We start from the raw sequence: 15,389 nt of genomic DNA on the forward strand, positions 1-15,389 counted from the left end.
CTGAAGAGCTGAAATGCCCTGAAAAAGTGGTTTTTGAAGCCAAAACTAGAGCTGGCAAAGATTGACCTTAAAATCCAGAGCAATCACGTAATCCAGATTAAGAATCTGGACTGGATTGTATTTAAGGACAATTTATCTGTACAGGTCGTCCTTGGCTTTTAAACAGTTCAAAGTTAACAACGGCACTGGAAAAAACTGACTTATGACCGCTTTTCACACTTACGACCTTTGCAGTATCCCCTTGGTCACATGACCAAAATTTAGCTGCTTGGCTCCTGACTCGCACTTACGACGGTTGCAGTGTCCTGGGGTCACGCAGAGAAACTTCCGACAAGCAGAGTCAATGGAGAAGCCACATCCACTTAAAAACCACTTAAAAACCGTGTTACTAACTGCAGTGTTAAGTACAGTTATGAAATGTCATCAAGTGCAGTGATTCACTTAACAACTCTGGCAAAAAAGGTCATAAAACGGGGCAAAATTCGCTGAACGAACCTCTCGCTTAGCATGAGAAAGTTTGGGCTCAGATAATTAGCTAGCTGTATGTATACAGAGAGAGGGACGCGGTGGCTCAGTGGGTGCCGCGTAACAGAGTGAGCGCCTGTTACTCGTCCCAGCTTCTGCCAACCTAGCAGTTCGAAAGCACGTAAAAATGCGAGTAGAAAAATAGGGACCACCACGGTGGGAAGGTAACAGCGTTCCGTGCGCCTTTGGTGTCTAGTCATGCTGGCCACATGACCACGGAGACGTCCTCGGACAAGCGCTGGCTCTTCGGCTTTGAAACGGAGATGAGCACCGGCCCCTAGAGTCGGAAACGACTAGAACGCATCTGCGGGGGAACCTTTACCTTTATGTATACAGACCGTAGAGCCACATAACATTTCGGAAAATGGTTTTAACTTTAAAAAACTGCTTTTAAAACCAGCAGGTTTATATTCCTCCAGCGAGAATGACTTGGGAGACAGAGAGTCCTTGATTTACAACCGTTTGTTTGCTCCGCAGGAGGAATAACAACCGTCTTGTGGAAGTGACCTCGCAGTGGCTGGGCCTTTTAAGGCCACAAAATTGTTTTCTGAGAATTTGGCTGAAATCTCTTCCAGAGAACAGCAACCATTTCCTACATTATCAGGAGATTTATGTCACTCCTGTCGGATTCTCGGTGCCCAGGAGAAACGCAATTGTGGCAATTTGTGTTTAGTAAAGCCAATTCATTGTCTTAATTTCTTTTTGTTATCGTTATTGCTGTGTCTGAGACGGGTGGCTGGGTTCTCCGGCATAAAAATCGGGTTTCAGTCGACAAGACAGTTACCGAAGGAAAGGTGTTTTGTTTTGCTCTTTTACAAATTATACTCTTTTAAAAACTAGCATTTCCTTCCTTGGGGCTGTGTTTATTGAGCAATAAATAGCCTTACTGCATTTCATGCTGCTCCTTAAGTAGGATTTATTTCTATTTATTTCTTGCTGTGGAGAAAAGTATTCCTTTTTGCTTGCTTTGTTCTAACTTTCTGTAGCAAAAGGCTTCAGAAATGTCGTGGTAAGCAACTAGGCCTGTCTTTTCTGGCCCTCAACTTACAACTGTTCATTTAGTGACCCTTCAAAGTTACATCAGCACTGAACGAAGTGACTTATGCCATTTTTTCACGCTTATCACCGTTGTAGCATCCCCAGGGTCATGTGACCAAAATTCAGAGGCTTGGCAACTGACATGGACATACGACGGTTGCAAAATCCCGAGGTCACCTGATCCCCTTTTGCGACCTTATGACAAGCAAACTCAATGGGGGGAAGCCAGATTCACTTAACAACGGGGTTACCCACTTAACAACTTCAGTGATTGACTTAACAACTGCGACAAGTCATAAAACGGGGCAAAAATTCACTTAACAAATGTCTCGCTTAGCAACAGAAATTTTGGTCATAAGTCAAGGACTACCTGTATATGATTCAACTGCTAAGCTTGTAAGCCGCCCTGAGTCTTTGGAGAAGGGCGGGATATAAATGGAATTAAAATTTTTTAAAAAATAATGAGAATGGAAAGCCGTTAGAATCGGAGGGAAGCGTTATATATGAGATGACAAGGAAAAAAGAATAATTTAAGATAGTTCAACCGATTTCTTTTGGTGCGTCCTAGCAAATTCATTCGACTTTGCTGCACACATTACCATAGTCCCCGACTTACGACCACGATTGAAACCCAAAATTTTGTCGCTAAGCGAGACGCTTGTCAAGTGAGTTTTGCCCCATTTTAAGCCTTTCTTGCCATAGCTATTAAATGAATCGCTGCAGTTGTCAAGCTAGTGACTCGGTTGTTAAGTGAATCTGGTTTTCCCATTGACTTTGCTTGTCAGAAGGTTGCAAAAGGGGATCCCGTGACACACACCCCCGGGGCACTGCGACCGTCAGAAATGTGAGTCAGTTGCCCAGCGTCGGAATTTGGATCGTGTGTCCCTGGTGATGCGGCAAGTTTCTAGTAGATATAATCCGTTCAGTCTTGTTGATGGAAGATGAAAGAGGTGCAAAGCATCACCTGATTAAAAAAAAAATGCTGGCCCTGATAAAGTCCTGTTTTCTTGGCTTTCTCTTTCTGCTGTGCCTTGTCTTTCCAAGCATCCCATGAAGTTGTTTCTTCTCTCAAGATGGTGGCCCGTAGAAGACCAGGGGCGACCTAGAAGGACAAGGGGTGAAGGCCCTCTCCATCTGAAGCAGCATGGACCTTCAAGAAGGGAGCCTTGCGGGCTGAAGGCCACAGGGTTTTTGCATTTGGGTAGGCACCATCGGTGGTCATGGAGAGGACGGGGTGGGGTGAGGTGGGGGGCTGGGACAACTGAAGAGATGTTACCTTGAGCTGAATTAAAACTCTTAGATCCGTAAGAAAGCCAGAATCACAAGGGGCGCCATTTCAGAGTGTTTCTTGGTCTCAACCCTTCTGTTCTCCTCCTCCTCCTCCTCCTCCTCCTCCTCCTCCTCCTCCTCCTCCTCCTCCTCCTCTTTTTATAAACTTGATATTGCACAGTGTAGCCAGCGGTAGATTAATTAAAAAGCGTAATCCGTTTTTTGTATTTCAGAGATTATTGCGTTCATTCAGTGAAAATAAAAATTAAAACATGGACGGTCATATCAGGGTCCAAGGCTGTCAGAAGAATCTTAGAGGAGCAGTGAAAAAGGTAAAACCCAGTTCTTTTATCATATTGATTTGGCCAAGCTTCTCTCTCTTTGGTTGTGTAGGATAAAGCTTTTTTTCTTCTTTTTTTTTTCTTTTCTTTACTTCGTTAAGGAAAGCCTGTTTCAGGCAGTTGAGCAAGAAAGCTGCTGGATCAGGTCCCACAGTCCGTAGGTCAGCCTTGAAAAAGAATTTTTAAAGATGGAGTCAATGGGTGGACGCAAGTCCCTTCGGAGCCAATGAGATATTTCCTCCGGGGAGTTTTACAAACAATTTGGCAACCTCAACAACACTTGAATTTCTTTTTTTTTTCCTGGATAGTTTTTCTTCTTTTCCTAGCGGAAAACAAGTTCTTGTCTCAAATCTCCTTCGATACCCTCATGCAGGGTATTGCTGGAATGAGCAATTGTAATAAATAAATAATAATAATAATAATAATAATAATAATAATAATAATAATAATAATAATAATAATAATTTTAATTTCTATACCGCCCTTCTCCCGAAGGACTCAGGGCGGTGTACAGGGCAATAAAATGCAATAAAAATACAATATACAAAAGTTAAGATAAAAATTAAATAGAATAGCCCAATTACAGTAAAAGTTAATTAAAACTGAACGAAATAAATCCTTCAAACCGAATCTGTGGAACCACCCCTCTTGAGATTCTTCTCCTCAGCAAAACCCCCAGTCTGCTAGCTTTTGGGGAGCCTTCAAAAAGATGACCTCCCCCCCCTCAAAATTCTTACACTTAGTTTGAACTACAGGAAAATTAAAACCTTAAGACCTCAGGATAAAATAATAGTTTCTACGGAATCCTGAATAAAAAAAAAGAGGGCGGGGAAACTCTGCAGAGAATAGCTACAGATAAGCGTAGCTTGGGAGCACAACTGAGCCCGACATTTTGGTTGTTAAGAAAGACCATTGTTAAGCGGGTTTTGTCTCATTCTACGGCCTTTCTTGCCCCAGTGAATCATTGCAGCGGTTAAGCTAGCAACACAGTTGTTAAGTAAATTTGGCTTCCCCATCCAGGTTGCAAAAGGGGGATTCACATTTACCACAGCTGAGTCTCAAATCTCTTGTCGCTAAGCGAGGCCGTTGTTAAGTGAGTTTTGCCTCGTTTCACGGCCTTTTTTTTTTTTTGGCCACCCTTGCGAGGCGAATTCCTGCGGCTGTTCGGCGAGTGACGAGCGTTGTGAAGTGGAATGCGCTTCCCCATCAACGTTGTCAGAAAGGGTTGCAAAAAGCCATCGCGTTGACCCAACCCCTTATTTATTTATTTATGTATTTATTTCTCTCTCTCTCTCTCTGAAAAGCAGAACTTGGGTGAACCTTCCCTTTCTCCAACGATGCCATTTCTGCAAAGTCAAAAACCGCTGTGCACCATCTCGGCAGAAGAGTTGGCCAAAGACGACAAAAATTTCAATGAGGTTAGGCTGTTTTGCAGCAGTGTGCGTGTGTGTGTGTGTGCGCGCGCGCTTAAATTTATAACGATATTAATTACACCCTTCACTCTGCCCTTCAGCAAGGAGGAGGCAAACCATTCCCTCCCTCACGTTCACCATCTTTTATCTGAATCGTTTTTATTGATTTTTATAACCTTTTATTAGATTGTAGAATAAAATACCAAAATGTTGTTGTTAGCTGCGAAGTCGTGTCCGACCCATCGCGACCCCATGGACAACGTTCCTCCAGGCCTTCCTGTCCTCCGCCATCTTCTGGAGTCCATTTAAGCTCACGGCTACTGCTTCAGTGACTCCATCCAGCCACCTCCTTCTCTGTCGTCCCCTTCTTCTATTGCCCTCAATCTTTCCCACCATTAGGCTCTCCTCCAGTGAGTCCTTCCTTCTCATTAGGTGGCCAAAGTATTTGAGTTTTAGCTTCAGGATCTGGCCTTCTAAAGAGCAGTCAGGGTTGATCTCCTCTAGGACTGACCGGTTTGATCGCCTTGCAGTCCAAGGGACTCGCAGGAGTCTTCTCCAGCACCATAGTTCAAAGGCTTCAATTCTTTGGCGCTCAGCCTTTCTTATGGTCCAGCTTTCACTGCCATACATTGCAACTGGGAAGACCATAGCCTTGACTATATGCACTTTTGTTGGCAGGGTGACGTCTCTGCTTTTTAGTGTGCTGTCTAGGTTTGCCATGGCTTTCCTCCCAAGGAGCAAGCGTCTTTTAATTTCTTGGCTACAGTCCCCATCTGCGGTGATCTTGGAGCCCAGGAAAATAAAATCTGTCACTACCTCCATTTCTTCCCCATCTATTTGCCAGAAAATACCAAAATATACCAAAGCAAATAGGACACAGTGGGGAGGGAAAGGGGAAAGAAAAGTGAGGAGGAGAGGGGGGGGGGGGAAGAAAAGAAAAGCAAGGAAAAGAAAAGAAAAAAATGGCATTGATTTCCGACTCCTTCTGTTGCAGTAGAATAAATCAATAACATCAAACCTCAACTTTTTACTTTTGTGTGATAGCATAAACTACAACAGTGAATCAATCTAATCAGTAAAGCCCCAAATCAAAGTTTCATTTCCCCCCCCCCCATCTCGAGCACAAAGTCCAAGTAGAAACGAAAATACTTATATTCTTTTCTTTAATTAAAAAGGGTCAATTTAGGCATCTCTGCCCGCTCCATCAGAATCGAAATATCAAAAAGATCAAAGTTCCATTTTTCCCCCAAGTTTTTTTCCCCCATTAAGCACCAAAGAAAAGTTTCTGGTTTCATCTATCTTTGCTTTAAGAACTTTCTGTGTTGTGAATCCCGCTCCAATATTTCTTGGCTTTATCTTTGTTTTTATGCGTTAAGTGATTTTAGCGTAATTTCTTCGGCTCTTGCGAGTTGTTGAGAATCTGGTGATGTACAAGTGGTTATTGTTATTTTCCTATAAACCTGCTCCTTAAGTATTAGAGAAAAGATGTTAGCAATGAGTTACTAAGACTGTTTTCATCTAGTTCATGGAGGTTTTTACATTATTCAATTACAGGGAGGCATTGAATATTTATTCCACTTTTTAGATTAATAAAGGAGAAAATCTCACTAGTTTTGAAGCTAGCTTACCTGATTTGGGTCATCTGGAAAGGCGCCAAGGACCCCCTTAGTTTTTAGACTGGATATTTTTTTTTATGTTAAACGAAGCCATATATTGAAATATAAAGCAATTTCTGAATTGTTTGTATTTATAGTGTTGCTTCATTAGACAATTGCTCAGCTTTCTAGTCTGATTCTTCTCTGTTGGGATAGAGGTAACAGTCTTTGCCAAAAGATAGCACAAGCTTCTTAAATGTCATTCCGAAGACATTCCTTTTCAATTATTATTATTATTTTTTTAAAAAATATATAGAAATAAAGTCCTGCTGGGATTGAGAAAGGGTGCAAGTTTTCTCCTAATTTTCCTGACTTTTCAGCATTATTTGGCCCATACCGAATAAGAGAATTAAGAGAATAACAGAGTTGGAGGGGACCCTGGAGGTCTTCTAGTCCAACCCCCCGCTCAAGCAGGAGACCCTATGCCAGTGATGGTGAACCTTTTAGAGACCGAGGGCCCAAACTGCAACCCAAAACCCACTTATGTACCGTCAGGTGCCAGGCGGGCGTGGCCCATTGGGTGGGCGTGGCCCATTGGGTGGGCGTGGCTGCGGTAGTAACGGCAGACTGGGTGGGACTAAAAAGTTCAATCAATCAATTCCAACTTTGCAAGATCTTTTTTTTCCCAGCGAGAAGTTGAAATTGATTAACCTTTTTTTTTTTGCACAAGGCGGCGGAGGTCTAAAGTGAAAAGATTTTATAAAACCCAGCTGAAGGCCAAGGACTGGGGCGACAGCGCACATGCCCACAGAGAGGGCTCTGTGTGCCACCTGTGGCACGCGTGCCATAGGTTCGCCACCACGGCCCTATGCCATTTCAGTCTCTTCTTAGAAACCTCCAGTGATGGGGGAAAAAGGGATGCCGACGGTTGAAGAATGGATTTTGAAATTGACTGAGTTAGCAGAGATGGTGAAATTAATCTGTTTTGATTAGAGATAATGGACTAGACAGTTTTATAAGAGACTGGAAACCGTTTGTGGACTTTCTACCCACTAAATACAATAACAGGTGGTTAACAGAGGGATTTGAAGATTAGTGTAATGTTTAGCTCAATCTGTCAGCTGCTTTTTCTTCACATATATATATACATACATATGTGTGTGTGTCTGTGTGTCTGTGTGTATGGGCTGTTTTATATATATTCCGTCGAATTCCGTCGAAACGTTGCGCCTACACCACTAGTTCTACGCGGGGGAAAAACCCGAAAAACCAAGGATCCACATACAGGCACCCGCGAAAACCTCAGAAAACATATATATATATATATATATATATATATATATATATATATATATATATATATATGTATATGTATATGTATATGTATATGTATATGTATATGTATATGTATATGTATATGTATATGTATATGTATATGTATATGTATATGTATATGTAATATATATATATATATATATATATATATATATATATATATATATATATATATATATATATATAAAACATGGGCTGTTAGGCTTTTGAACAGGAAATAATTTTATAAACTTTATGCATGATTGACTTGTGTAAACTTTATGCATGATTGACTTGTGAGGCCGGTGTGTTGTGTTGTGCAATTAGCTCACATGATATAGCAAGATGGAGGGTTTGTTGTCACTGTGAGTTGGAGGTGGGGGCACGAAGGGAGGCTCAGCCAATCTCAATGTATACATGGTTGTACTTTGACAATAAAGGTACATTCATTCACACACACACACACACACACACACACACACAAACACACACACACACACACACTCACCTACCTACCTACCTACCTACCTACCTATCTATCCCAAAGGGGAGGAGAATTTACTGCTTTTTCTGTTTTTTCCAGCACCCAGCCAGGGTGGATCCTACATGTGAAATATTAAATTTATTTGATCAATTTTTCCTCTTTTTTTGTTCGCTTTTTTTTTGGTGCTAGTGTTAAATGTATGCTTTTGTTTGTTTTTCTGTTTTCTGTTTTATTTTTTATGATAAAACAATAAAGAAGAAAACAAAAAAAAATGCCTCCAGTGATGGAACACCCACAACATCTGGAGGCAAGCTTGTTCCATGGATTAAATGTTTAAGAGTATAAAACCTGTATATATATATTTCTTTCAACAATTTGTGTGACCTCTCTTTATTTATGCATTTCTGTTACAGGTGACATTTCTCTGTTTTGCTAACGACTCAGCTGTGGCACCCAAGGTATATTATTTCAGTCAGAAGGCTGCATCAATTAAATATTTCTGGGTGGGTTGGTTTGGGATCTGGGCGCTGACCATCACTTTTTGTTATTAATAGAAATTAAAAGATACTAATAAAGGTACACGAATAGCAGAAGAGGCCCCTTGTCACAATGCAGGCAGTCCTCGACTTACCCACCCCAGTGGAGGCCAAAATTTGATTGGGGGGCTTAATTTGGTTTGGGTGTTTGCTGCAAATCGTTGGGTTTTTTTGGCGGTGTGTGTGTTCATCCTAAGAAGGAAAAGTTCCGATGTTTGGATGAAAAACTCACCCCGCGGAATCTGCTGATAATTTCCCTACTCAAGTTGCATTGTTCTCCATTGTGCTCTGCTGGGTTTAGGAATTGGCATCCGTCTCTGTAGGCCTTCCAGATGTTCTGAAATCAGCCCAGTGGTGCAGTTTGCACGACCAGGAAGCTCTTCTGCTAAAAGATGTATGCAAGCCGGCGGAGACGAGTCACGAGTTCAGACAAAAGGTAAGAGAATCGTGATGTTGTTTGTCTGGCTTTTCAAAGGTGACTCAGACCTCTGGATGAAAAGAATCTGAAATAATACTAATACGAAGAATAATAATACTAAAAATAATAATAATAAAAGTTGGAAGGGACCTTGGAGGTAGAATAGAATAGAATAGAATAGAATAGAATAGAATAGAATAGAATAGAATAGAATACAATACAATACAATACAATACAATACAATACAATACAATACAATACAATACAATACAATACAATACAATACAATACAGAATAGAATAGAGCTGGAAGGGACCTTGGAGGTCATCTAGTCCAACCCCCTGCTCAGGCAGGAAACCCTATACCATTTCAGACAAATGGCTGTCCAGTCTCTTCTTAAAAACATCTAGTGATGGAGCACCCACAACCTCTGCAGGCAGGTTGTTCCACTGATCAAATGTTCTAACTATCAGGAAATTTCTCCTTAGTTCTAGGTTGCTTCTCTCTTTGATCAGTTTAATCAGATTAATTTAATCAGATTAATCAGCCCATTTATTACATACAGATAGTCCTTGACTTACAGTTGAGTCCATAATTTCTATCACTAAAAAAAAAAAGAAATGTTTGATTTTATTTATCCCTAGTGGAATTGCTATATCTCCCAAAGATGGTGATGGTGAAACATTTACTGGTAAACTAACACACACACACACACACACACACACACACACACACCTAAATTCTACTGCTACTGCTACACCTCCCCCCCTAAATTCTACTGCTACTGCTACACACACACAGCCCTACTTTCTACTGTTACTGCTACACACACAGAGACCTCTAAATTCTAATGCTAAAGACATTTATTTTGAAGCGTAATGATACCAAACAAAAGACAAGACAAAATCTTCCACTCAGTTTTTCCTTATTTTGTCCTGTTGGGAGGATTAAAAAAATGGTTCTGCATCTATTGCAGCAAGCTTCCAAAGTTGTAGGTTAGCATTGCTTCTCTTTTCCAATATATTAGTCTCAAAAAGCATATGTAAGTGGTTCACGGCCACAACGGAGAACCCAATTTCTGTCACTAAATGAGGCAGTTGTTGAGGACATTTTGCCCCGTTTTATGACCTTTTTTTGCCACAGTTGTTAAGTGAATCACTGCAGTTATTAAGTTAGCAAGACGGTTGTTGTTGGCTTCCCCCTTACGTTTGCTTGTCAGAGGGTCACCTAAGGGGATGATCACATGATCCCGGGACACAGCGGCTGTCATAAATATGAGACGGTTGCCAACTGTTTGAATTTTGGATCACGTGAGCACGGGATTGCTGCAGTGGTCGAAAGTGTGAAAAATGGTCATAAAGTCACTTTTTTCAGTGCGGTTGTAACTTTGAACGGTCGCTAAATGAGCTTTTGTAAGCCAAGGACTGCCTGTCGTCGCTGGGTATGAATGGCTAGCTCAGAGGTAGGCAATCTTGGCTCTTTTATGACTTGTGTGGACTTCAACTCCCAGAATTCCTGAGCCAGCATGAGGGAAACTATGGCCCCTTCATGACTCGTGGATTTCAACTCCCAGAATTCCTGAGCCAGCCATGCTGAGGGAGAAGGGAGAGGTTTCCAAGCTGAGCCATGTTGGCTCAGGAATTCTGGGAGTTGAAGTCCACGAGTCATAAAAGAGCCCAGGTTGCCTAGCCCTGGGTTAAATCCACATGTGAGGGGCCAATTAAATTGATTTATTGCTCATGCCGACGAATAGGAATCAAGTCAACGGTTAGCACCATTTTAGTGCTAGATATGGGCGAATAGAATTCAAAAGGGGTACGATTTAGTCCACTTGTGACTACGTAGAGATTCTAGGCTGGTTCCTCTTTTGACGCCATCTCTGCCATTCCTTCTCCTGCAGTAGCGATCTCTACTTTCAGAGGTTGAAGGTTTGTTTTGCACTCATGATATCCAAATTCTGCAGCAACAACTAGAACATGAAAGAAACGACCAAGTCTGAGCTCTGAAGTGTAAAAATTTAGCGGGAGGGAGGGGGAAGGCGAAGATAACAAAAATGAAAATTACATACGGTAGATGCTAGGGAATTCTGGGAATTGAAGTCCACACATCTCAAAGTTGATAAGGTGGAGAAACACTGCTTGAGAGAAAACAAGTACGGGTCGTCCTCAGTTTACGACAGTTCATTCAGTGACCGTTCAAAGTGACAACGGCGCTGAAAAAAACGTGACTTACAACCATTTTTCACACTGAGACATTTGCGACCTCCTCACGATCGTGTGTGATCCAAATTCAGATGCTTGGCAGTTGGTTCATACTTAAGACCATTGCCGTTTCCCAAGGTCACGTGATCCCCTTTTGTGACCTTCTGACCAGGGAAGCCTGCTAAACAACCACGTTACTAACTTAGCAAATGCAGGGATTCACTCAAAAACCGGGTTACCAACTTATCAACTGCAGGGATACCCTTAACCGCCGTAGGGAGAAAGGTTGTAAAATGGGGCAAAATTCACTTCACCGATGTCTCGTTTAACCCCAGAAATGTGGGGCTCTGTTGTGTTCGTAAGTTGAGGACTATCTGATATAATAATCCATGGGTTTTTTTCTTCTCCTTTCAGCGGAATTGCGCTTCGCGAGTCCTGTGTGTGATGAGATTGTCTCCTTCGTTTCCGAGGCTGAGAGCGGAGACGGTAGTTGCTCTGCTGAGCAAGTACGCAGCTGCGATCAGATGCACGGAGGAAATGCATGCCTTGCCAAAAACGGCGCCGGACTCCACCCACACCGAGAACGATGACACCAACCAGTCGGTGTCCTCCATTGAAGATGATTTTGTGACGGCGTTAGAGCACCTAGATGAAGAGGACCCGGCAAAGGTTGTCCATACCGGTGAGTCGCCCCTGGCGTATTGTGCCTTCTTCAGCGTTTTGGGTTTTTGCAATGGACGTTTACTGGCATGGTCTAATTAAGTTTAACTTTGCAGAATTATCTCCGTACATATTATATTGTATAAGAGCCGTGGGTGGCGCAGTGGTTAGGATGCAGTATTGCAGGCAAACTCTGCTCACAGTCAGGAGTTCGATCCTGACCGGCTCAAGGTTGACTCAGCCTTCTCAGAGATCTCTATCTCTATCTCTCTATCTCTATCTCTATATGATCTATATCTATATCTATATACCTATATCTATATATCTCTATTGCTGTCTGTCTGTCTGTCTGTCTGTCTGTCTGTCTGTCTGTCTGTCTGTCTATCTATCTATCTATCTATCTATCTATCTATCTATCTATCTATCTATCTATTGTATAAGAGCCGTGGGTGGCGTAGTGGTTAGGATGCAGTATTGCAGGCAAACTCTGCTCACAGTCAGGAATTCGATCCTGACAAGCTCAAGGTTGACTCAGCCTTCTGAGAGATCTCTATCTCTATCTCTATCTCTATCTCTATCTCTATATGATCTATATCTATATCTACCGTATTTTTCGGACCATAAGACGCACCCAGTTTTTAGAGCAGGAAAACAAGAAAAAAAAATATTCTGAACCAAATAGTACCGGTACACTAAAGCAGGGCTTTTCAACCTTTTCATCCATTGCACCACTTTTAGGACAAGGCAATGTCCGAGTACCACCAGTCGCCCAGTGACTGTTCAGTTACGACGGCACTGAAAAAAGTGACATGACCATTTTTCACACTTATGACCGTTGCAGCATCCCCAGGGTCATGTGATTTACATTTGGATGCTTGGCAATCGATTCATATTTATGATGGTCACATTGTTCCAGGGTCATGTGATTGCTTTTTGCAACCTTCTGACAAGCAAAGTTAGTGGGGAAACCAGATTCACTTAACAATCATGTTACTAATTTAATTTCTCTCTCTCCTTCTCTTTCTCTCCCTCTCTCCCCTCCCTCTTTCTTTCTCTCTCCTCTCTCTTCCTCTTTCTCTCTCTCTCCCTTTTTCTCTTTCCCTCTATTTCTCCCTCTTTCTCTCTCCCTCTATTTCCCTCCCTTTCTTTCTCCTTCTCTCTTTCTCCCTTTCTCTCCCTCTCTATTTTTCTTTCCCTCTATTTCTCCCTTTCTCTCTCTCCCTCTATTTCCCTCCCTCTTTCTTTTTCCTTGTCTCTCTTGCCCTTTCTTTCTTTCTCTCCCTCTCTCTTTCCCTCTCCCTCTTTCTCTCTCTCCTATTTCTCTCTCTTTCTTTCTCCTCTCCCTCTTTCTCTCCCTCTTTCTTTCTCCTTCTCTCTCTCCCTCTTTCTCTCCCTCTCTCTCTTTCTCTCTCTGTATTTTCTCTCCCTCCCTCTCCCATTGTCCCTTCCTTCTTTCCTTCCTTCCTTCCCTCCCTCTTTGTCCTTCCCTCTCTACGTTAGAGCAGTACCCGCGGAGGCGGCCCTGCGGCCCGGCTTTCTCTTGCAAAAAGCAAGCTGAAATGGAGCAAGGGAGATTGCCAGGAACGCGAATCGGCCGATCTCGCGCTGCTGCAATCTCCCTCGTTCGGTTTCAGCTTCCCTTGCTACAAGAGAAAGCAGGCTGAAACGAAGCGAGGGAGATTGCAGCAGCGCGAGCGAGATCGGCCGATTTGTGTTCCTGGCAATCTCCCTCGCTCCGTTTCAGCCTGCTTTCTCTTGTAGCAAGGGAAGCTGAAATCGAGCGAGGGAGATTGCAGGAGCGCGAAATCTGCATTTCTCAGCACGTGCCGATTCGTGCTCCTGGCAATCTCCCTTGCTTTCCACTTGCGGAGGTTGGGGATGGCCATACGGATCAGCTTCGGACCATAAGACGCACCCTCGTTTCCCCCCCACACTTTTTGGGGAAAAAAGTGCGTCTTATGGTCCGAAAAATACGGTATATACCTATATCTATATATCTCTATCGCTGTCTGTCTGTCTGTCTGTCTGTCTATCTATCTATCTATCTATCTATCTATCTATCTATCTATCTATCTATCTATCATCTGCTGTGGTGGTGCAGTGGTTAGAATGCAGCATTGCAGGCAAATTCTGCTCGCTGTCAGGAGTTTGATCCTGACCAGCTCAGCCTTCTGAGAGATCTATAATCTTCCTCTCTCTCTCTCTCTCCCTCTCCCTCTCCATCTCTATCTCTATTGCTATCTCTATCTGCCATGGTGGTGCAGTGTTAGAATGCAGCATTGCAGGCAAACTCTGCTCACAGTCAGGAGTTCGATCCTGACCAGCTCCAGGTTGACTCAGCCTTCCATCCTTTCAAGGTCGGTAAAATGAGGACCCAGATTGTTTATAGAGGCTGACTCTATAAACGGCCTAGAAAGAAGCGATATATAAGTCTTAAGTGCTGGTGCTATTTTATTTCCCCTAAAATGCTTCTAGACCCCAAAGAGAGATCAGTTCTAGAAGCAATTTGAGAAAATAAAGAGCATAGGTGGATATGGTGATTCGACTTTTTTTCCCCCCACGACAAGCATTCCTGCCAGATTTTGTCCCCATCTTATTTCCTGACTTTCGTGCATGATCTGCGTGATCTATTTTTGTGTGGTGTCCTATGGTGTTCTCTGAGCTTGGTTGTTTACTTGTAAGACATTTCATTACTCAACTAGGTAACGTCATCAGTGGTAGGTGATAATAATATTAGCAGAAATAGACTTAGTTTTTTTAGATGGGTCATGAAATGTCTGCCAGGAAACAACCAAGCTCAGAGAGCGCCAAGGACCCCCCCCCCCCCAGTTCAACCCTTTGTTACTAATTTAGTTTTGTGTTTCGGAGTTGCTGTGTCCATCCCTCTGATAATAAAAAGAATTGGTTCTAGTAGACTAGAATTGCGGTATACAAATGTCTGCCGGGAGTTACTAAGCACGATAACGTTTTACAATAAAAAATAATCACGCCTTACTTGAAACGTTCTATTTGCCTCTAAACAGTGTAATTAGATATAAGTCATTTTGTACTTATACAGCACCAAAAACCAAAACAAAAAAAGTCACAACTGTGTAGAACTGTGGCACAGAATTGACCCTTCAGGCTTTTAAAGCAATAAATAAAGCAATAACGCTCCTAATGTAATTGCAGTTTTTGCCCTATTTCAACATTAAAAAGCCACATCTTGTGAATTAATACCCACACAAAACTCAGTTATAGCATGTAGACAAGCATAACGGCCTATGTGCGTTCACCAGATATTATTCTCTTTATAATTGCATCCAAGACATTGCTGTCTCCATTTTATTTCGTTCTGACAAACCTAGAAATAAATAAAACCTGCTTCCTTTTTTTTTGGTAGCAGCGTAGCTCTGTCTTTCTAAACGTCTCCGAGAATAAGAGTTATTCAAAATTAGGCATTCTAGAGAGACATATGTTTGGGCAACTTAATGTCACATTACAGGATTTAAACAATCAGTGTTTATTAATCCAGGAAGAAGGATTGACCACGTTTTGAAACATGCACGCTAAAGGTATTGAAAACATTACTTTTTTAAAAAAAATTAAAATAAAAA

At 42.2% G+C, this 15,389-nt stretch overlaps 1 protein-coding gene and 1 long non-coding RNA gene across 2 annotated transcripts in view; one reads left to right on the forward strand and one right to left on the reverse strand.

Moving 5' to 3' along the window:
• Positions 1–15,389, reverse strand: part of LOC310640200 — a 272,544-nt gene that overhangs the window by 42,252 nt on the left and 214,903 nt on the right. The gene's annotated exons all lie outside the window — the stretch shown is intronic.
• Positions 1–15,389, forward strand: part of AKAP11 (A-kinase anchoring protein 11) — a gene marked incomplete at its 3' end in the record, with an annotated part of 55,325 nt that overhangs the window by 13,301 nt on the left and 26,635 nt on the right. Inside the window, exons 2-7 of the mRNA XM_083362573.1 lie at positions 2,608–2,764; positions 3,066–3,164; positions 4,481–4,591; positions 8,392–8,436; positions 8,816–8,950; positions 11,548–11,815. Of these exons, the coding sequence (XP_083218699.1) occupies positions 3,105–3,164; positions 4,481–4,591; positions 8,392–8,436; positions 8,816–8,950; positions 11,548–11,815 (619 nt within the window). The 5' untranslated portion in view covers positions 2,608–2,764; positions 3,066–3,104. The remainder of the gene's footprint in view (positions 1–2,607; positions 2,765–3,065; positions 3,165–4,480; positions 4,592–8,391; positions 8,437–8,815; positions 8,951–11,547; positions 11,816–15,389) is intronic.

This window comes from Vipera ursinii (assembly GCF_947247035.1).
Source record: "Vipera ursinii genome assembly, chromosome: 4".
Classification (NCBI taxonomy): domain Eukaryota; kingdom Metazoa; phylum Chordata; class Lepidosauria; order Squamata; family Viperidae; genus Vipera; species Vipera ursinii.